This window comes from Phaethon lepturus, unplaced genomic scaffold (genome assembly GCF_000687285.1).
Source record: "Phaethon lepturus isolate BGI_N335 unplaced genomic scaffold, ASM68728v1 scaffold1251, whole genome shotgun sequence".
NCBI lineage: Eukaryota > Metazoa > Chordata > Aves > Phaethontiformes > Phaethontidae > Phaethon > Phaethon lepturus.
In genome coordinates, this window is record NW_010518247.1 from 1 (window position 1) to 22,359 (window position 22,359).

General features: G+C 43.9%; 1 protein-coding gene across 1 annotated transcript; it reads left to right on the forward strand.

Annotated features, from left to right (window-relative positions):
- Positions 1-9,898: 9,898 nt before the first annotated feature.
- On the forward strand, positions 9,899-21,659 carry ANXA13 (annexin A13; the record flags this gene model as incomplete). The annotated part of the gene is made up of 10 exons (XM_010296631.1): positions 9,899-9,977; positions 12,198-12,292; positions 14,017-14,187; positions 14,845-14,878; positions 14,960-15,039; positions 16,806-16,874; positions 17,100-17,201; positions 19,102-19,177; positions 20,016-20,128; positions 21,324-21,659. Coding segments are annotated over 10 exons (939 nt in total), but the record flags the coding sequence as incomplete, so codon positions are not given.
- Positions 21,660-22,359: the final 700 nt, after the last annotated feature.

Below are 22,359 nucleotides of genomic sequence, written 5' to 3' on the forward strand. Positions count from 1 at the left end.
AACCTAGTGATTCTGTGATTCTGTGATCTCTGTATCTGTATGCAAGTCAGAGATTTGGTGTTTCAGCTGAAAAAGAAGCAGAATATGCCAGTTTCCAATGATTTTAGTTATCATTATCCCTAACAGCGCAGCATTATGAAGTGTTTTCCAACCAGGCATTATGGTCAATAAAATAAAAGTAGATAAGTCCACCCGGGCATAGCAGAGAATTATTCCAGACTTGGAATTCTAGATTTGTCCTATGTGAATAAAGCCATTTCTTCGCCATTTTTTTTGTGGCTTCCATTTGCAAAACAAGTATTAAGAGGAGGTGATCTGAGGCATGACTTATGCCTAAACATAGGCATGGTGTCTCTGGAGATTTCTAGCATCCTTTCCTGCCTCAGCTTCAGCTAGCACTCCAGGCGAGTCGGGTCCCTGTCAGCCGTGTGTCACCTTTGCCAGCCCCACACAAGGGTAGATGTGGTACTTCAGGATACGGTTTAGTGGGCATGGTGGTGTTGGGTTGGTGATTGGACTTGATGATCTTAAAGGTCTTTTCCAGCCTTAACGATTCTGTGATTCTGTGAAGTGCTGGGTGCTCTGGCACATCTGAAAGGTGTCTGTATTTAAGCAGATGAATTGAGCCCTCTAGAAATAAAAGCTGCAGTTTTCCAACTTTGGCATTCTCACTGCCTGGTATCCTGCTAACTAACTGATTTTAAATGCAATCTGCGTTAAGAAGTTCCATAAGCCACAAGAGGATTTGGACACATTAAAACCAGGCAGTGTAAAATTCAACCATGAGACAACCCCTTCCAAACATGTTTTTCTCTTCACTGTGGACTTGTCTATCTTGGTGATGAGCATGAATATATGCAGTGGATAAAAAATTAGCCATAAGGTATTATGAGGTAATATATTAACAGATACTTAGAGAAGAGACGTTGTAGGAGAGAGATGGTTTTCATTTTGCAGTTTAAATAACCGTCAGAGCAATTGGCATCACTGTTGACACTTGTTTGTGATAGGAAAAAGTAACTGCAGCTAATTCTATTAGGATCTTCTTGTCACTGTAGTTTTAGTCTCAGATGTAGAAAATAAAGTTATTTGCACCTCTTGGTTTGGAACAAGTCACTGAGTCATTGCAAAGGCTGTTGAGTAATGAAGACTAATCTACATGACTTGCATGTATTGTATTATCCAGTATAGAATTGATATAGAAATTGTTTTGTTCCTGATGGCAACAAACTGTCAGCAGCAAGCTAGCCTGACAGTGCGTGTTGCTGTCGTACAGCTGTTAGACCTAAAACAGACGTAAGGATTTGGGAGAGTGACAGCCTGCCTGGCAGATGGCGGATGGCATTCGGAGACGCCGATAGCGTTCTCTGAGCAGTCAAGGAGACAGATGGCAATTTTCCAGTTACATATTGTGGTTGACTGAGAAAATTGCTGGAAGAAACAAAAATGACAGGTACGTTTTACAAAACAGCAGAGGAAGAAACCTTGCGGTCAAAAGGACACACATAGTCCTTAAGGTAGCGCTTGCCAATTGACATATGTCAAAAAGATATTTATCAACCCCACCTTTTTATTACCATAGCATGAACCCCGGTGCTTGCTGACACTGCCTGACTGCCAACATGCCACAGCTGTTTGCTTCTGTTTGTTTTTAAATGTTAGCAACCATCTACTCTGAGCTGTGTGCTAAAAGCCTTTACATTTCTCATAAATTCCTGCCTGAATAATTGAGCCCAAGTCTTTGGATTTCACTGAAGAAGAGCTTGCCGAAGAGCATCTTTCTTTGATGCAAGGATGATAGGATTTGGTGAACCCACCATCCGCTAATGACTAGATATTCTCACCCATGAACAGCCTTTCCCAGTTAGATGAGACCTGACCTTGCCTACCAGTAATTGCTCTTCATTTCTTTTGCTTCTCCACTATATTAAAGAGTTCTAATATTCGGAATTTTTTCTCATGGAAGTACCTATACACTGAAATGTAATGGTCTTTGAAATGTAATGGTCTGTATCTGCTTTTCTGCCCTTTCTGATTGATGGTCTGGAGCTCTCTGAGGATGTCAACCTTTTTAACCCCCAAGAATATTTGCAGCCCTGTGGCAGATGGGCTGACACGGCGGGGAGCAGTGCTGTGCCGGTGTCCCGGGGCCTTGCTGCCACAGAAAGCAGCCACAGGCCATCGAGCCCCTTTGCCAGCTTGCCCCAGGGCCCTCATACATCCCACAGCAAAGCCGGAGGCTCCCAGCGGAGGAACAGTCCTCTGCCTGCCGGGTCCGAGAGCTCACCCTCCCACAGCTCTGAGACACGAGACGCGTGTCTCCAGGCTCTTTGCCATGGGTGAGGGAGGTACGTCGCTCGTCAGGCAAGTTGGATGCTACCCCTAAGATGGCTTTTCCTCCCCTCTGTTGATGTTAATTCCAGTCTCAACTGCATTTTTTACTGACGCAAGCGTGCAGATATATCTTCTATTAAGAATGCATAGGTTTAAAATAAGGTGACAATATTGTAGAAGAATAATATACCTTATATAGGGTAGAAGGCTGTGACTATTCCTGTTATGCTCATACCTTGTGCTATGATCCAAAAATTGATCCAGTTCAAAGGGGGCTAAGGGAGCATTAAATATTGAAAAAAATATTTATGACTGGTAATGTCTGTTCTGGTAAATCAGACCATTGATGAAGTACAAACGTAGCATCATGTTTTCAGTCCATCCTTGGAAGTAGATCAGAATCAAAATACAGCAGCCTACTCCCATGTTTGTTCTTGTGTTTTATTCTTAACACACGGAAATGCTTGAAAATGAGTGATGAGATCTGGGCTGTTTGTCACTAAGGCTGTCCCTTTGAGTGGGAGTTCAGAGTTTGTTCTGCTAACAGGGTGTTATCCTGACAACGGGTCATGTACTAGAAGACTAAAACCACAAGATCTAAGACAACCATGCCCTTACTTTTTTTTCCTATCCAGTACTGTTAGTCTAGTTAACCTTGGATTCCAGTTGCATTATAGCCCATTAAAGGCTTCTGCCAAGATAAATAATTAATCTTGAGTATATGTGTGTTGATAAAAAATTAATCATGGAGATGCTGATTTGCCAAAAGCCGTCTTCCGTGATCGTAGTATATTAGATACAATTTAACTAATGCGATGAACACGCCGGTCCTGTTGTTTATTATGCTAACAAGATGACTAGATGGTTTGGGACATTTCTTGGTAGACAGAATAAATAAATTTTCCTCTCCACACAAAAGAGAAATACAGAAAATCATAGAATTGGAAGGCATCTTGAGATGTCAGCTCACTTATCCATTGCCTACAGCTAGATCGGCTCTGCCCAAACCAGTCCTGATGGCTCTAGCAGTGCTGAACTGGAGGAGAACTGGTTCATTAGCTGGAGACAAGGCTCGCCAAAGGTCTTTGAACTGGTGACTCAGTGACTGTGCACAGTGAGAACTGAGAAATCTCAACAGGTTCCACAGTTTCCTACCCATGATGGGTTTTCAATTGTTTTGGCTTGTTTCTTTGTTTTTCTGGGATTTCTGTGCTCACCTTTGGGATATTGTGGATTGTTTGGGTCTTGGCTTCCTAAAGAAACAGGATGCACAGCGCTGCAGTACATATATATCTGTTACCCTAAATAAAAGTATCTGAACCCACTGGACAATTTTTAGATTAATTTACCAGCAGGGTGTTAGTCTCAAAATTATTAGATGCCTGTTACGTTTCTTGAAAATCTTGAGAAGAGAGAGACTGTATTAGAAAAAACTTGAACAAAAGATTGAGGCACGAGCTCAACTCTTATAAGACACCAGAGAATCCACACAGTGATGGGCCATTATGCCTATGCCCATCCCAGGAACTGCTTCAGCTGCAGTAGGCAGCAGAAGCACCAAAATCAGTCAGACAAGGGATGTAAATCTGTGGGAAACTAGGCAGCGGGGTTTCTGGTGCTTACTTGCTTGGTAGAAAGGAAAGCTCAGATTGTTACACAGGGAACTGGTTTATGTCATCCTTTTTACAACCTCCGTTTTCTCCAATGCATTTTTGTGAACATAATTAAATATATGCGAAGAATAAGAAAACTGGTGAAATAGCTGTGGTGTGATTCTGTTGCCCACCTCCAGTAACCGTTGGTGATGCCCTCAGATATGTGAGACATCCACACTGGGTTGACAGATGCAGGTCCCACAGCAGACCACTCATCTCTGACAGGCAGCTTGCCCTGGGGCATCTCTAACGGCACCAGATACCTACGTTTAGACAACTGAATACTGCCCTAAATTTTATTCCAGACCCCACTCAGGTGCAGTAGTCAGTGCTGCAAAGAGCGTGGCTGGGTCAGTCTACCCTTTCTGTGCACTGCCATTTTGAGATTTAATTCTTACTTCTGTTAAGTAAAAAAAAAAAAAAAAAAAGAAAACAGCAACCAAAGAGAAGCTTGAAATTAGACATCCACTGAATAAAGCACATAAAATGGACCTGGCAACAATGAAGACTGGGGTAAGCACTCAACATCCCTGGATCAACCCAGCCTTTTTATTGCTCTGCCCATAGCTATTAGACCTGCATCTCAACTGCTCTGGTCAGCAGCCACATTCCTGTTGGCTCTTCCTATCGATTTGCTTGTAAGGGTCTGCGTCTGCATTTACCCATGTACGTTGTCAGCATCGATCTGTGTTAGAGCTGCAGCAGGTGAGCACAGTCAGCAGCATCCCGAGCAGCTACCCTTTCTGTTGTTTCGACAGTACTCCTCCATAAACCTCTGTTCCCAAGCATGGTTGTGCCACCTGCTTGAGATGATGGAAATGGAAAAATAGCCGCGATTGCTCAGCTGTATTATCAGCTATTTTCAGATAGCATACATTGTCTCTCGTTTGCAATACAGGTAGCTACCTGGCATGCTCATGGTAGCGATTATTCTGTTCTTGTCTACTGACAGACAAGCATTTTGTACCTACTGCAAGCTTAATTGTCTTTAGCTCAAGGAAGATACTAGATTTTGTCTTCAGGAATGTCTGCAATGTATTGCAACATCCCACCAATTCTAACCACTGATGCCTTGAATCCACCAGAGCTCTTCTTTCTTCCCCCCATGTCTGTCGGTTTTGCTGACCTTTTTGTTAAGCTGTTTATTTGTGCACCATGAGGGCTCCACATGGTGAAATACCAAAGAACAGTCTCCAAATGCTTCTCTAAACATTGCAGACCGTCTTCAACTGCAAACTCATCTTACATCTCCTTAAAGTCAAACATAATTTACAGGAAAAACTACTTGGTGTGCTTTACAACAATGTAGACCTGTTAGCTTTAGATCAGTTACAATCTATCCAGTTTAATAGAAATAAATCTGTGGCAATTCTAGCCAAAGCTGCAAGAGAAAGTGATTGCTAGCTTAAAATATGCTTGAGTGAGGCAAAACTGTTTAAGCAAAGGAACACTGCAGAAAAAAACAAGTGGACACAAGCCATGAATACAGCTAGGCTGGAAGGGAAAAGGGGGTTTCTTACCAGCAGAACTCTGGTTACACTAATTAATATAGAAGTATTGCAGAGAAGTGTAGAAGAAAACAAACAGAGCTAGATGGAGCTGAAGCATTTTATGAGAGCAAGTTCCCTTACATCCTATGTCCAGCTGCAAAATTTGTATGCAATCTCTCCACCTGATATTTCAGACTCCACATCATGATATCACCAAAATTGCTGTAACACTTCTAAGTCATTCACTAATCCTAACTCTAAAACAAGGACTATATTAAAGTGACTCTCCCAGTATTTTTAAAAGAATACCTGCAAGTTACAAATGGTATTAAACATCAATTGATTTTGCCATTTATCCCCTGCAGGAAGAGCCACAGGGTAGGAAGCAATACAGTTCTGAAGCAGCTCTCCCTCTCTGCCTGGGAAGGCTGCATCAGTGGGCAAGAACAGGGCTGGGACCCAGCAGGTAGTGAATTTTAACCAGGGCTTTCCAGATGACTCAGAAGTTGTCCTTGATAGTCACTCACTGTCTGTAAAGCTGATGCTAGTATTACACAGAGTACTATAAGAATGGTATCTCCCAGGTGCATCATTTAATGTTTTACAGTCATTTATTTGAAGACGAAGGCTTTAGCAAAGCTGACTCAATAGATTCCTCTGGTGCTTTAAAACAAACATGTCCTGAACAGAACATGTTCTGTTAAGAAACAGTCTTTCCTTCCCTTCTGCGTGATTTTTCCTTTGAAAAGAAATACTTTTCGTTATGTCTTTATGAATCCTTATAAATCCACAATGTTATTTCAGTCACTGGTGCTACCATTTTCCTAGCTGTTGCAACTGTGCTACGCACAAGCACGCCAGCTACCATGACAAGTTGCACATAGGAGTTAGGGACTCACTAAAACCTGAGCATAACTGAAGGGCCATCAAGGCATAAGAGAGCAAATCCCAAAGTCCTGTAGTGAATTACCAGGACCAGGTACATCTGTGATAGGGTTGGGGCGGTGGGAGCTGTAGAGGCAGCAGCATTGGCATGCCAAGGGTGATACCCACAGCCCAGCGCTGCTGGTGGGTAAGACAAAGCAAAGTACAGACCTGCTCCTTGTCTTTGGGGTTTATGTAGGTGTTTCTGTCCAAGCTGAAAGACTGAAAAGTGTGAGGGAATGCCAGACGAAGGTTTTTACCTCTCACTTGTCACCAGTGCATCTTCTGTCCCGGGTCAGGAGGAAGTGAAAGTGGAGCAACAGTTCTCAACTCATATTGCTGGAGTGAATTTGGGGGTCTATAAAGTAGAACAGCATTTCGATACTACAAATTACTATAAAACATTGGAACAGGCTGCGCAAGGAGGTGGTGGAGTCACCATCACTGGAAGTGTTCAAAAAACGTAAATGTGGTAATTCAGGATCTTGTTTAGTGGGCATGGTGGTGCTGGGTTGGTGGTTGGACTTGATGATCTTAAAGGTCTTTTCCAACCTTAATGATTCACTGATTCTGTGAAATTAGTCAAATCTATGCATTTGACGTGTTAGCGCTTTTCTTTGCATTTTGTGCTCTAGAATTGTTCCTTTTTTGGATGATTTTTCAGATGCTTCCCTGGTCCTTAGGCTCACAAAGAAATGCTTTGCAAACAACTCTAGAATAACTTCAGTACTGACTGCCTAACACAGACAGCAGGATCAACTGTGTGAGTGGCATGAAGATCATCTGAAAAGCATACTAACACTATAGAGCCAAAATAATGATAGCTTAATGTCACCACCATTTACTCCATTCAGACATTGTACCCTGTTCCTACAAACAGCTTTCCACATGGCACAGGGGAAAGGCAGGGGTACTGTCTCTTCCAGCTTTTGGAAGTGTCCTTTGGGATTGCTCCCGGATACATGATACAGATGCAAGAAGTAATTAGGAGCACATTACCCAACTTGGTGGTAACTCTGACAGTACTACCAGTCATATGTTAAAGTATGGACTGAAGTCTCTAAAAACACTTTGAATGTTAAAGTTGGTGTTGTGGAGAGGGGAAAACCATACCGGCACCACACGCTGCTGTCTGCAGGGCACGCTGAATTGAACAGGCAGCAGAGCATCCTCCTGAATGCTATGCCACGATGCTCATTGAATCTGCCACGCGTTGAGGAGCACCTGGACCACACTCCTTGTGTCAAAACCCTGCCTGTACAACTCTCCAGCAGAGAGGCCCATTGTGCATGCAGCAGTTGCATCCTGGGGCTGTATATCCAGAATAGACTTTCATTGTGTTGTGGGATCCCATTGTTCTGTTCCCCCAGATTCATCGCCCACCAAGTCTGGTTAGCTGTCATTGTTTGTTTTGGTATTACAGAGAACAAAGGTGAATTTTATTCTCACAAAAATGGAAATGAGAGTGTAGCAATCAGAAAAGAAGAGAGACATTAGAGCTGCTTAATTTTCAAGCATGTGGTGCAAAAATATGTATTTGGTACATGATTCCATCAAAGGAGAAGCAGGTACACCCTATCATAATAGAAAAATGTGAATGCAATTCATTTTGGATAAAGACAGCGATCAGTGCATGTGTTTTCTAACTTTCTGCTTTTCCCTGTCTCTTTTTGACAAAATCCCTGAGAAATTTGAAGGCTGTTAAATAAAATCTCCCACACAAAAATATTAGTTACGTATATGCATCTATTTCCACGTTATTTGAAAGGTTAAAAGAAGCATGTGTGTGTATCAGAGCATACGGTAGGATACATGTTTACAAACAACATTTTTGGTAATGGTGGGGCAATGAAAGTGTTCCCTTGTGCCGTAGAGACTAAGAGAAGTTATTGCATGGTTATTGTATCTCACTAATTGCTAGTGTTGTAAGAATAACTTTCCGTTTCAGTGAGATGGCTGCACTACAGCAGCTACCATTAGCAGCAAGTTCTATCCCAGCTGCTAGCTGCATTAGGAAAGCCAGGTACCCAAATGGCCTTTAGTCACAAAGGTACATTGGTAAAGCGGGGTAGGGACTGCCTTTGGGGTTTCTCCTTGAGATAAAACCCTCCATCTTTTGATAGAGGACTCTCTTACCCAGAGCTGTAGCTCTTCTACAAGAGCTAGTAGATCACGGCATGAAACTTTTGAAGAATACCAGCAAACGGGCTTCCAGGCTTTATCTATACTTGTAAATAAAACAGGTCGTTCTCTGTACAGGTGGGTACCTGGCAGAGCATGGCCCACAGCCATATGGCTAAATTCTCTTTATCCCACAAGCAGAATGATCTTGTGCCTAATGTCTTTCAGGAATCGTCTCTGCCCTGTGCTACCCCCAAAGACAAGGAGGCTAATGAGCCATTTAGCCTCTTCTGCTCTTCAACAGGATGGTGGCATCTTCAGAAGGGCTTAAAAGCAGGCTGCCATGCCCTGGGGTGTCATAACCCTTAGTTAGCAGTGGTGGTGCCAGTGCCTGGCAGCCCTGCAAAGCAAGTAGCCTGATCCATGTGTTTCTATTTGAATGGAAATGCCAAAGCGCTTGCAATGCCCACTCAGACCCCCCACCTCGAGTATGTGGTGTGCATATAGTTCTAATTGGTTTAGGAGCCTAGGACCTATTTTCCAGTATTGTTTTAGAGTTTAGGCATTTAAAAGATCTGAGTCATGATATTACATGGTTAAAACATTGCTGACCTCCTCTCAGATATTTCTACCCTTGTCTGAGAAAGAGAGAATAGAAGAATAAAGGGTGTACCAGCATTTCAGCCCTTGTGATTCACGGCTCGTCAGATCAGTGGGAACGGCATGGTTTTCTGTTTACATTGATATGTCAAGCTGTAAACTGCCACTGTGGCTGTGGACTTTGAGTTATTATCCCTGACGGATTTAGCTCAAGGTAACCAAATGTAATATTTTGCCTCCCCAAAAAATTTGAAGCCAAACCACCAGCTTTATCATGTTATTTATCTCCAGGTATCTTGTTTGCATCAATGCATCAATGCAAGAAAGGTTTGCAGGACCAGTTTTTATTCAGTCTGTTGGGAGTGTAAGCTCCTAGTACTTACAACCGTACTGCAGAGATGGGGTATGGTTCTGTACGCATTTGATAAGGCATTTATATTGGCCTATTGTTAAAGTAGTACAAACAAATAATATTTGATCTCGCATGAAGATGCCTAGTATGAAGTTATCACCTTTAAATTATTTTAATAAGCCTGAACCAGCAGAACAAAGTTATATAGGATCAGCACTGTATGTCATGTCATGACAGCTATTTGTGGACTGATTCTAGGAGCCCTAGTGACAGACAGAGTATTTCAGCAAAACCCAGCGTGAGCTTCACAGTTTAGATTATATGAACAAAGATCAAGCAAGAACCTGGCCCAAACTGCTGTCATTCTGAGAGACTAATGCAAAATTTTTCCCCATTTATCTGTTGTGTCTCTGTTTTCCTAGTCAACCAATAAACGCCATCAGCATGGTTTTGATGCAGACCGAGATGCCAAGAAAATACATAGTGCCTGCAAAGGAGCGGGTAAGAAAGCTCTTGTATTTTTATACAAAGGGCAATTCAAGATTATGAAGAGCATGTACATAAACTTAGGGCAAAACAACTGTTTCAACCAGTTTCAGGTAATCTTTATGTTTTCTGTCACTTACTGACTCAAAGAACATGCACACCCATGAAGTTTTATATGATTAAGATGAATGAGAAGGGATTGGGATAAACATGATATTTGCTTCCTGTGGTAGGAACATCAAGCTGTCAAGGCTGATATGACAGTCAGGTCAGATTAAGGTCATGGTTATATGTCCTTTCCCAGGCCTTCAAGGACCAATCAAAAACATCACCACCATCACCACCTCCATATGCTCATCAGAGCCCACTGCAGCTCCATCAGCTGAAAAGAATATACGATGCTCCTCAATCTGCATCAGTGTTTTTTAACCAAAACCACTTGCCCCCACCATTTTCTAAAGTAGTTTAAAGTAAGCTGGCTGACTGTGCACTGATGCGAATGAGGAATGCAACTGATGCTCAGGTCTGTGGAGGTGACAATGTCCAGCAAAGGAAGAACAGCCAGGCAGCACAAGAGCCGTAAGTTATTAATTCACTCCAGGCATTTGCAGAGTAAACATGTATTTAAGCATTTCTTCCTGGTATAGCACTGACATTCATAATCAGCTAGTTACGTGCTGAATTTTAGGAACTGCTCATGTCCTATGAACTGAGCCCGCTCAAGAAAGTTGCCCAGAAGACTCTCCTACTGAGAGTTTAACCCCACATTGTCAGGTGGGAGCGCTTTTCCTTCTAAAAATGGCCCATGCCCTCTGCCTCGGTTCTAAGCAGGAAGAACTGGACAAGATGCCCTAAACTTGTCCTGTAGGTACCTGGTGGTGATATGCAGGCATGAAAACACATAAGCTGCTGCTGAACACCGGTATCATTTTACCCTTTCTACTGCTAGCTCCTTGGAAACCCTTGTTGGTCCCTGCTCCCAAGAGCCTGCGATGAGGCATGGCATGAAGCCCAGCAGGTGGATGCAACAGATGGAAGAGCATGGAGCAGTGTCCACCAGCGTGACATGCATGCGTCAGCAGACCTGGCATATGGCTTGATGCCTTTGATCTGCCATCTAAACTCTTGATATGCTATGGGCATTTTGGCAGTGCCCATGACATGCAGGGTCGTAGGTCTCTCCTGGTACACATTCTCCATTTCAATACTTGTCTTGAAGAAATAATACCGGTGGCAAGCTGCTGGCCCCTAGACGGAGGTGCATCAGGACATGTGTGTTAATGCAATAGCTACTCTATTGTGTCTTTCAGGCATACATATGCGATACGTATGCGATAGCTACTCTGCTGTGTCTTTCAGGCATCGCTGCAGTCCTGTCCCTTTAGCCACAAGCATAACAAATGCCTTCCAGCAGTTTTGTTTAGTGCAAACATTTGTTTATATGGCCGAGGGCAAGAAAAGTACAAGAACGAGGTCATTGCCGTTAGTAAGCTGCTTCCACCCATGGCACAAGTTACAGCTGAGAGCCGCCCTGGGGCTTTCTGCTGGGGGAACTTCGCATGTCCAGTTCTCCCACGGTTGCTGGGAGATGCAGCTGCGGTGATGCCCACCAGCAGGGAACCCCATGCTCCTACTTCGCTCTCACTTACTTTTGCTGAGCAAAAGAGCATTGGCAGAGACTCAGACCATGAAGGCTGGTTCCTGCTCCTCTTCCTGACCCCATTTAGCACAAAGCACAACCCGTTTCATACAGGCTGTACATTCAGGCTGTGGGTTACTGAAGCTGATTTAAACACACCCTCACCGACCCCCGCCTCTCGCCCCACACCATTTGTTCGGTTGTGCCAGCACAAACGTTCACGCGCTTAATGAACTGGAGCCGGTGGCTGATCCCTCAGGACTACTCAAACAAACATTGCCACCAAAAATGTGTATGTCAGCCTATGGGCACTGGCGTAACCCTGATTTTAGGAGCAGTGTCTGACCTTCTCAAACAGAAGACTCGATTTCCCTGATAAAATGAGTGACACGACATGGTGAACTTCTATTTTATGGTCTGGTGATTGTTAACTACAGTTAAATATGTCCTCAAACGAATCTTAGATGCTACAAATCCTAAAATGGGCACCAGTGGGGATATATGTATAGCAATTTTTTTCTCTTTAGAGATCACATGTTCTTTCCTTTGCATTAGATTCCTGATTAAATAATTCCTATGCACAACTTCTTTTTCAGGAACTGATGAAAAGAAAATTATCGAAGTCTTGTCAACTCGAACATCAGAGCAGAGGCAACAAATAAAACAGAAGTACAAGGCTCTGTATAGCAAGGTATTTCAAAATAAATGGCCTCTCTGTTTCAAACCGTATGCATGCTAGAAATATACCCTACAGCCCCCTGTTTTTGCAAATATCAAGGGCGCAGTGGATTTAAGGAGGACACCAGTTAGTTTCTGATTCAGCAGTTTATTTTATCTCCTAAATTACCAATTATGTTCCTAATCTGAGGCTTCAGAGTCTTCTTGAAATCATCCCTAACCAGATCAGAGCATTTTAATCGAAGTTAGGAGAGCTAGAAAAGAATTCGTCACTGAAATAAAAAATATTTCAGCTTGTGTTCAGCTTCAGCACATTCAGAAAAAGGAATTAATGTAAAAGGGAAATTTTAAGTCAAAATTCCTCTCAGACCAGATGCAAATTCAGAGGAACTATTTGATCTTACCTCATTATATTTTTGTTGAGTTTAATAAATGTAGTATTGATTTCTTGCAGCGATGAAGCAGAATAAATGTTGCAAAACTGAGCAATGTCATTGGGCGCTTGATTTCTGGAGGAGGAAATGTAGACTGCCTTGATGATTTTGCGTGTAAGAAAAATAAAGCTTCCAATATATTATTTAGGTAAACAGCTGAATCCTGCAGAGCTTATTATTAAATTGATATTTTCTTAAGGTCTGCTTGCTCATTAGTCATTAATGTCAATAGGGTGGGCAGCACTGAAACTGAAGGTCTTCATATCTAAACCTTAAAGAAAGCACGATAAGCGGTTTTGTTGCATAAATACTATAGCTTTAGTTCTAGAATAAGGATTAGTAAAAATAGGCATTAGAAATGAGCAAATGCCATGAGACATCCCGGCTACATCAGCATGTAGCCCTTCTCGCTTGCCTGGGCAGCCTGAGTCTCTCAGGAAGGAGCCGCAAGTTGTACCATTTCCCTCTCCGGATGCATGAGGAGGTGAGGTTCATGGTGTGCACGTTGACACTGTTCCAACACCAATGTCAGATGTTGACTTCCATAGGTTGAGTGTTGACTTGAGATGGTGTAAGAGAATATTTATGAACAATATAGATTTAGCGCTTGGCTTCTCATTCGTTGTTCTGAACTTGTCAAGTACTTCCCGTACTACAGCAAATGTTAACTGCAGATAGGGCTTCAAATAAATCATCAGTAGACATCCTTGTCAGCATACATACACTAGCTAGTTCTTCTCCGAGCTCTTACTAAACTTTGAATTAGGTAGATCATATCACAGAAGGCTGATTTCTTTTTTTTTGGTGGAAAAAATGCTAATTGCTTGGCACCAAAGCACTTGGTAGAAATTTGTTGCTTTTTCAAATACACTTGGTAGAAATTTGTTGCTTTTTCAAATAAGGCCATTTTAACCAGAACTGGAAGAGAAGTTTGGTAAGCTTGGTGCCTTTTGTTGCAGCTCTTTTAAAGCAGGAAGTTTCTGTGTTGTGTTTCAGAGTAACGTCTCCTGTTAAGCTTTTAAAAACACTAGTTTGCATTTATTTAAACAAGTAAGAGTCAAAACTGGACTGATATCAGTTGTTATTTGAAGATGGGTCAATCATTTCATTCAATAAGAAACAAAAATTTTGAGGGAATTTATTTTGCAAAAAATAGAGTCCACGTATTTAAAGGTTTTTTTATGTTATTGTCCCTTTTTGGTACAGAAGAAGCTTTGAAATAACGAAATTGCCCAAAACAAATTTTAAAAAAACAGTAATCCTACCTCAGCTTTTGGACTAGCCCTTCCAACTTTCTCTGCAGGATTTGGAAAAGGACCTGAAGGGAGACCTGAGTGGGAATTTCGAAAAGGCTGTGCTGGCTCTGCTAGACCTGCCCTGTGAGTACGAGGCTCGAGAGCTTCGGAAGGCGATGAAGGGTGCTGGGACAGATGAATCGCTGCTGATCGAGATCCTCTGCACACGAAACAATAAGGTTGGGACACCATGCGTGACCTTGCGTAGGTAGCAGGGCAAAGAGCTCACCAAGAGCATCCCCTGGGAGGAGGAGAAGGGATCAGACCAGCTTCTGCAGCTGAAATGCTGGTTGTCAGTAATGGCAGCCATAAGGTTGCCAGACTGGGGCTGAAACTCTTGCAGGAGTTAAGAGCAATATAATTCAAGTTCCTTCCTTGGTCCTACTCATATCTCCCATGGATGGCACAGAGGCAACCCTGATGACAGAGAAATCCCCCGGTGCCTGTTAAAAGTAGCTTTGGCACTGCTCTGACCATTGGGAGGTGGCTCCCGCCGGGTACAGGAACATGGTCTTCTTCAGAAAGCCCTTGAGTTTACGCCGAAATGCAAGTGAAACCAGAGGGATGCCTGAACGAGTCAGGGACCCTTAAAATGCTGTCCTGAGCCGGGCTGGGTTTGAGCCGTGTCTCTGTGCTGCGGTGAGTCCCAGCACGAGCAGGGAGTGGGAATTCGGCTGCTCCTGCCTCCACGCCTGCCACACCTCAAGCAACATGGGCACGCTACTGACTTGCTGGCGGGTTGTTTGCTTATTTATTGATTAACTTTTTTTTTTTTAATTTATCTATAGTTAATTTTCCTTTATTTATTTCTTAATGTATTTGGTTTGTTTGCTTAGGAAATTGTAAACATAAAGGAGGCATACAAACGGCGTAAGTAGTACTGTCTTTCAAACACCTTCATTTAAAGCCTTTATCATGGGGTAAACCCTCACAGATTTTTTTTTGCTTCAGTCTTTGATAGGGATTTAGAGTCTGATGTCAAAAGTGACACAAGTGGCTCCCTCCAGAAGATATTAGTCACTGTGCTAGAGGTAAGGCTGGGGGCTTTCCTCTTATGCATCAACCTGGTAGCGATATGTCATTTTGTCTATCCTGTGTACCCTGGGTAATCATAATAAGTATTAGCTGGCATTTATAATAATGTAATTATAATATGTAATATAATAATGAGGTAATTATAATAAGCTACAGGCATTCTTCAATGCCTTCAAAATAAGAGCCTTCTATATGTATAGCTTTTTAATATAACTAAAGGGCTGTTACAAAATCAGAAGTAATCTTATAAATTACAATACTTTTAAGACAACAGCATTGTTTTATTATTATTTATACCATGGTAATAGCTAGAATAGCCACGCAAGGTCATGGTTGTATTGTGCTGAATACTGCCCAAAACCAGCAAAATCTGATTTCCATCTCAGCTGAGGAATTTACAATTCAGATAGATACAGAACAAGTAAGAAAGAGATTGCTGTTATGTTAGCTTTCCATTCACCAAAAGAGCATATTTGCCATGAGAACACACTTTAGTTTAAACTAGCTACGTGAAATAAAGAAAAAAATTAATATCTCCATAAAGACACTGTATAACTAAGGAGAGTAGGATCACACCTAGAAATGCAACGTGGTGGCCAGTCTGATCAGACAGCCCTGAGAAACGAAAAGATTCAATAAATAGAAGAAACTTTAAAGACTTAACAGTTACATTGCTGAGAACACCACAATTCGATTCCCATTCTGGAAAGTGTTGATAGAGCTCTCTTCAACCTCTTGGGGTATATTTTCAGGGATGACAAATATGTAATTATTCATAGATCTTTTTCACAGATTAGTCCTTCATAATTTCTGCTGAGAATTATAGTGTTAATGAATGCTCAGGTATATGGGTTAGTCAGGAAAATACTTCGCAGTTATCAAGGCATATCCAGCACCACAAAAACCATCAGCACTTCACTGCAGGTACCAGCAACCTTTTCGCAGTAGCTGGATGATGGATACACCAGCTGCTTTCCTAAGAAACCTTGTGGTCTGACCCAGGGTGCTGTACGTACCCAGCAGCTCAGCCCCCCAGGGGTGAAAGCCAAGGGCCGTGTCGGGGCCATCCTGCCCCAGCTCTGCCTGCGCACCTCTGTCCCATTCCCACCCCAACATCTGGCCACACACACTACCACTTCCCACCAGTGGAAAAATAGCCACTAAAAATGGCAGCAAGCAGAACTGAAGAACAAGCCAGGTGGGAAGGGACCTCTGGAGCTCCTCTGGTCCGGCCCGCCTCAAAGCAAGGCTAGCTCCAAACTCCAGTGAGGTTTTCCTCTGATTTTGTTTTCTGCTCCGGACACGTGCTGGCTGGGGAGGGAGTGGGAAGACCCATGGGATGACAAGGAGTCTGGGCACAAGGGGGACCAGCGGGCCACCCTGCCACGGGAGAGCATCCACGGAGTACGGTCTCATGCTGTGCAGCTGCTCACCCCTGATAGTCCCTTCCTGCTCCAGAGGCATCAGAGCTGCAGCCTCATTAGGGTCCCAGCACCCAGCAAATAAAACCGGGAGGTAAGCCCTAGCACGCAGGCTTCGCCTCTAGGGTCAGCAAAACCAGGGGCTGTGGTTCATGTGAACAGACCCTTCAAAACTGTACCCGCGAGTCCCCCCGGGCCCCACTACCAGGCACTGTCAGCAGATGGCAGCAAAACTATAACCAAAATTTGCCTGAGGGCCACGAGCTGACTACCTTCCCTTCCACCGCAAAGTGTAACCCGCACTTGGTGTGGTTTCGTTACTGTCGTGTCCTTTCCTCTAGGCAAGCCGAGATGAGACCCAACAGGTCAATGCAGAGCTCGCTGAGCAAGATGCCACAGATCTGTATAAAGTAAGTTCCAGTACAGAAAAATCCCCCCGTGCTGCACAGCAAGGGCTGCCTCGGGGGTGACGAAACGCAGCAAGCACGGGGACAACGGCAGTGTAAGGAGAGGAAGCAAGGGGGGCATGGGCTGGAGCTTGGTGGATCAAGGGCTCTGGCTGAGTTTTTGTCTCTGCTGTGAATAAACAAGTGCTTAAGCAAATAACATGCAAAAAATAACATGCAATCTTTAAGGCAGGAGAAGGCCGCTGGGGAACAGAGGAGTCTACTTTCAATGTGGTCTTAGCAAAGAGAAGCTATAGTCAGCTGAGAGCTACTTTTCAAGCCTACGAAAAGGTGAGTTATTCTCTTTGGCGATGTGGGTTGTGTAGGGCCCGACATGTAGTTTGCAGACCCTACAACCACATGTAGAGCAAGCAATCCTTTATTTGCCAATTTAAAACTTTTGAATGCTTTAAGAATATTGGAAAAAAATTCTGTATGACTGGATCCTGATCTTACGGAAATGGGGAATAAAATCTCTATCTTCTGTCAGTGAAGAACCTATTCCCCTTCATAACCTACACAACATACAGCCAAATAAATGCCACAATGTCGTTTCCTTCCCACAGCTGCACCATAGTGGGTGTCCCCACTCCTGCAGGAGGACCAGCAAAGGGACAGGTTCACAAACTCCTTCCCTGAAGCAGGGTTTTGCTTTTCTGGTCTTTTCCTCTCCTTCTCCAAAGCAGAGCCTGACAAGGTCTCGCCTCCTGATCTCCCTGCTTCACGCGCTCATGTTGGCTGGGCAGAGGCACATCTCCAGCCTCTTCCTCTCTGCCCACGCTGAGCAGACAGCCTGTGCAGGTACTTGCTGCACTCTCCTCTCTCCAAGCATAAGGATCCCAGCTGTCTGGTACTGCTCCCTGTGTCACCCACCAGGGACATTTTACTTATGCCTGGACCTGGAACTGACCTCCACCGAGACCTCTCACCTGGAAATGACCTGTGAAAGTCAAAGCAATGGGAAATCCAAAGTCCTTCTCGTGGCAGGGAAGTGGAAGCTCAGCAGAGACATTTATTCTCAGGAGAGGGTCCCCCTCCAGCCTCTGGCTCACAATCCTGAACTTCCCTAGGATGACTCTAAGTTCATCAGAAAACTGTAACCCTAGGCATCAAAGATGAAGAAAGCTCCAGTCAAGGCCATATTTCAGTGTCAGCATAATAAGGAACCCTTAGTTGGAAAAATGTTTGCAGCTTAATCCAAGTTTTGGTTTGTTGCTGGCAGGAGAACAAACCCAGTCACTAACTGATACTCTCTCCCTCAGAGTGGGCCAAACCCTGGGGGTTCAGTTAAATGCTCTGATAACCAAGCTACCTTGGCTTTTTGATTCCTAAAGCCAAGCAGATCAGGTTGCCCAAACCAATCCACCACATCCTGCCTGACTGTACTTGAAGTAGAGGTGGGCCAAGATTAGAGCCATGCAAACATCAGTCCTTCTCTGCAGTTGGAAAGATAAATAGGGCAAGATCTAAACCCAGTTCGGAGTTTGCAGAACTTAAGCCTAAATCCTCAGAAGGTACCCCTCATATCTGTGGTCTCCCAGCTCAGACCTAAAAGTCCACTAGAGTCTTGAACCATGCAGGGCCATCCTGCTAGGCAAAACAGAGTGAAGTAAAAGCCTTTGAGGTTCATGAAGTTCACAAAAGTCAGGATAAACTCTTTTTTGAAGTGGCAGTCTGTTTTTCCCCTTTCCTACAGAATAATACAAAAACTTGGGAACAACTGCAGTGCTTGTAAACTTTCCCTGGGAAGCCAAAGACAATAAGTAACAACTTCACAGAGCTGGTAAAGCTCCAAAAATTGTCTTATTTGTGTGGGAGCCATCCAGAGCCTTTGATAGAGGGGTTAGAGGAAGCTCGAGCAGTTTCTCCTGACTAGGGGTCGCTCAAGAAGCTGCAGCTTCTTTGTCCTACAAGCCCTCAGATACATATGACTGCTTGATTTAGGTTGTCCGTCTCCTAACCATCGTGCCTTACCTGGTGACATAGACCTTCTTCTTTTGGTGCCAGTGGACCTGTGAGCACTTATACCAGAGGAGGACTTCATGTGCCCTTGAATTACTCCCTTGGAAAAACTCTAAAGGATCTGAATTGGCCTTTTGCCATGGGATCCTAAGTCTGATGCTGGTTTTATGGCAGTGGGATGACATGTACAGACATCCGCTCTGATGGCTCCTTTTTGTTGTCCTCGTAGGTGTGCGGGAAGGACATAGAAGAATCCATTAAAAGTGAAACATCTGGAGATCTGGAGAAGGCTTATCTCACTCTTGGTAAAAAAAAGTGTCAAGAGCTTTCTTTTCTAGTTCTTGCCATCATCTGACATTGTTTCTTGGGAGTCTGTGTACAGTTGGGCAACAGCTATCAACATAGCCCTAAACTGAGCTGACGTATCTGCCAGGAAAAGAAAACCTAGGTTTCAGTAGCTGTTTTGATCCCTTGGTTTTAGAAATAAAACTTGCTAGACACAGCTCTGCTCCACGCAGCTAAATTATTTGCCCTCTAACACAGGGTGGCCACCTCCAAGCTGCCCCTGAGGCCATGGCTGTTGATAGCTTCCAGTGGATGCCTGGGCATCGTTGGAAGTGTGCTAGCCAGTCACCACAAAAATGTACAGGGTTCCCAACAGCAATTTAGCACTGGGGATGACTGTGACTGGTATTTAAGCCTGTGCCCTGGCTCTGGTTAGCTTACTGGTATTGCTGTTATCCGTCTGGATCTGGACTCTCCCAAACCTTGCTCCTGTGAGCTGCAGGGTCAGCAGCTTCCCCAAGAATAGATAGGCAAGAGGAGGTCCAGAAGGGCAAATACTCCTTCTCATTCATTTAAATTTCACTGTGGAATGTCAGAGCACGCAGTGCTGATCATCTCACTGTGTAACATGCTTTCCCCATGCAGGAATGTATTTCCCCGTTCAGACTCCAAGCCTTCTCCTTGCATACTGATAGGGGACCAGTCACAGAATGAAAGCCCTACTAGCTCATAAGTCTGCGCATAAACCCTAGAGAGTTTCCTTTATTCCTTCCTTATTTATTTCCTTCTCATTGAAGGGCTATCAAAAAGTGTAAATATCAAAGTATAATGAAGTTTTATCTCTTCTGTTTTTTCTAGTCAGCTGTGCCAAAGACTGCCCAGGTTACTTCGCTACACTTCTGCACAAGTCAATGAAAGGAGTTGGGACTGATGAAGAGACCTTGATTCGCATCCTTGTGACCAGGGCTGAGGTAGGGTACCCCACGACCTGTAATACCTCACATCAGTTCTGGGAGAAATACAAATGTAGAGGGTATGGAGTGAGTCCTGGTAGATTATGTGCTCAGTCAACCCATTTCAGCCCAATGGCATCAGTGGTCACACTCTGCTTTCGTACCCAGGCAACTCTGATTTTGATATTGCATCTATTTCTGTTTTCAAAAGAACTAAACCAGAAAGTATGCAACCAGTTTCAAGTGGTGTCAACTGTACCTGGTTAAAACTAGCCCTTGGGGAGGTCTGACCCCAATAGAATCTTAGAAGTAAATTCGTAGCTAAGTAATGATAAAGCAGCAATTCCCAAATTGAGAATTGCTTATAAACATATATTGCCAATTCTCTCCGATTCCAGATGGGAAAAGCAGATGGGGAAGAGAGAAGAAAAACAAAGAGCCAAATGAGATAATTGTCATTTTAAAAAGCACAAAACTGCACAAGAAGAGATCTTAAACACAGTCTTTAAGTCTTCCTTCCTCGTAAGCTGTGTAGGTTGTAACCCCAGGGCTGTTTTAGTCTTGACACAGGGGAGGAGTCGCTGACAGGGACAAGGAGAGCATATTTCTCAATGATCGGCGCTGCGATAAACTAGGCTCCAGGGTAGTCAAGGCACAGTCCAATCGTGATAACATTTAAAACCCCAGTGATAAAGATCAGAACCGTGCCACAGGTGCCTTTTCACAGGAAAGCTCAAGACAAGCCATTGAATTCTACTCCCTGTAGTAACCAAAAAATTACTTTTGTGGATGGAACAAAGCTCTCTTTTAGCCATACTGCTAGAAGTGCCTCTTTCCCTGCTTCCCACCATGGAGTGGCCTCAGCAGCTCGCAGTGACCTGTGTGAGTTTGCCCAGTACCAAGGCTGTGCCCGCATGGCACCACTGGGTGCCGGGCAGAGATGCCCCTGGCTACCCCAGCATGGCTGTCTACACAGGCCCGCACCCCTCTTCACAGCTAGCGTCCCCTCACCACACCATCTGACATGGGCTTACCTCAAATCCGAACATTAAGCTGGAAGTCCTCCAAGGGTTTTTGACCTCCTGCTTTCTCCTCTCCTCCTCCCACCGGGTGCAATGGACCTTGGATCAGACCCCAGGGGTCCTGGTAGAAGCAAGGCATATTACTCAAAGCACGTCCCACTATTCTAAAGAGGCTCTTGGTGTCTCCTCAGAGCGACCTGCCAGCAATACAGGAGAAGTTCCAGCAAATGTACAAGAAGTCGTTAGCTGAAGCTGTCCGATCTGATACCTCTGGGGACTTCAGAAAGTTACTGCTGGCTCTTTTGCACTAAAAAGCCATCAAGAATGAAGAGGCATGCTGAGCAGCCACCTCTTGATTAGTTTCCAAAATAACATCCAAAAAATGTGGCATTAGCACAAAGAAAAAAATCCAATTTATTTTCTTTCCAGCTGGGAAATGTGTTGCCAAGTAATGCTGGATATGAGGTTTATGTTATGGCTATCTTGCCAAATGTCCTTAAGCAATAAAGACATGTTAAAAAAACTAAATCTAAATTGACCTCTTTGTGTTTGCATATGTGGAGGAATCTTCTGTCATTGTTTCTTCTGGGCAGATTTTCTGTCTTTCTCTCGTTCTGAAGATTATCCCTGTTCTTTCCCCAATTTGATGAGTGCCATGTCATGCCGTTACAGTCCTGCCAAGAGAAAATGGATAGTAATTTTTTCTTAGCCCATTATCACAGCTCTTTAAACAACCTGAGGGCTGTGAAGTCATGATTTAAGTCAGGCCCTGATTAAAATCCTGCTATCAGCGGGGAAGGTCAGAGTGATTTCCCTGCCTGTGAGTTGCCCTCTCGGCATAGTCACCTCCTAAGTCACCTCATGAAGGGGATAAGGACTTGCAGTCCCCTTCAGCACCACCTCCTGGGATATGGTGCAGGAGCATATCTGGGGAAAAGATGGGGCTTCATGGGATGTATCTGTCAGGCAGGGAAATGCTGTTCCCACAGAGGCAGATGTGGACCTCAGGACAGCTGCATGGTCTCCATCCTTGGAGAATTCCAAGACCTGACCAGATAAAACCCTGAGCAACCTGGTCTGATCTCATGGCTCACCTTGCTTTGAGCAGGAGATTGAGCTAGAGACTGATGGAGGTCTCTTCCCCCCTGAACTACCCTAAAATCCTATAATCATATCACAGATGTAGATGAAAAATAACAAGACAGGGCCTGACAAGAAGAGAGAGAG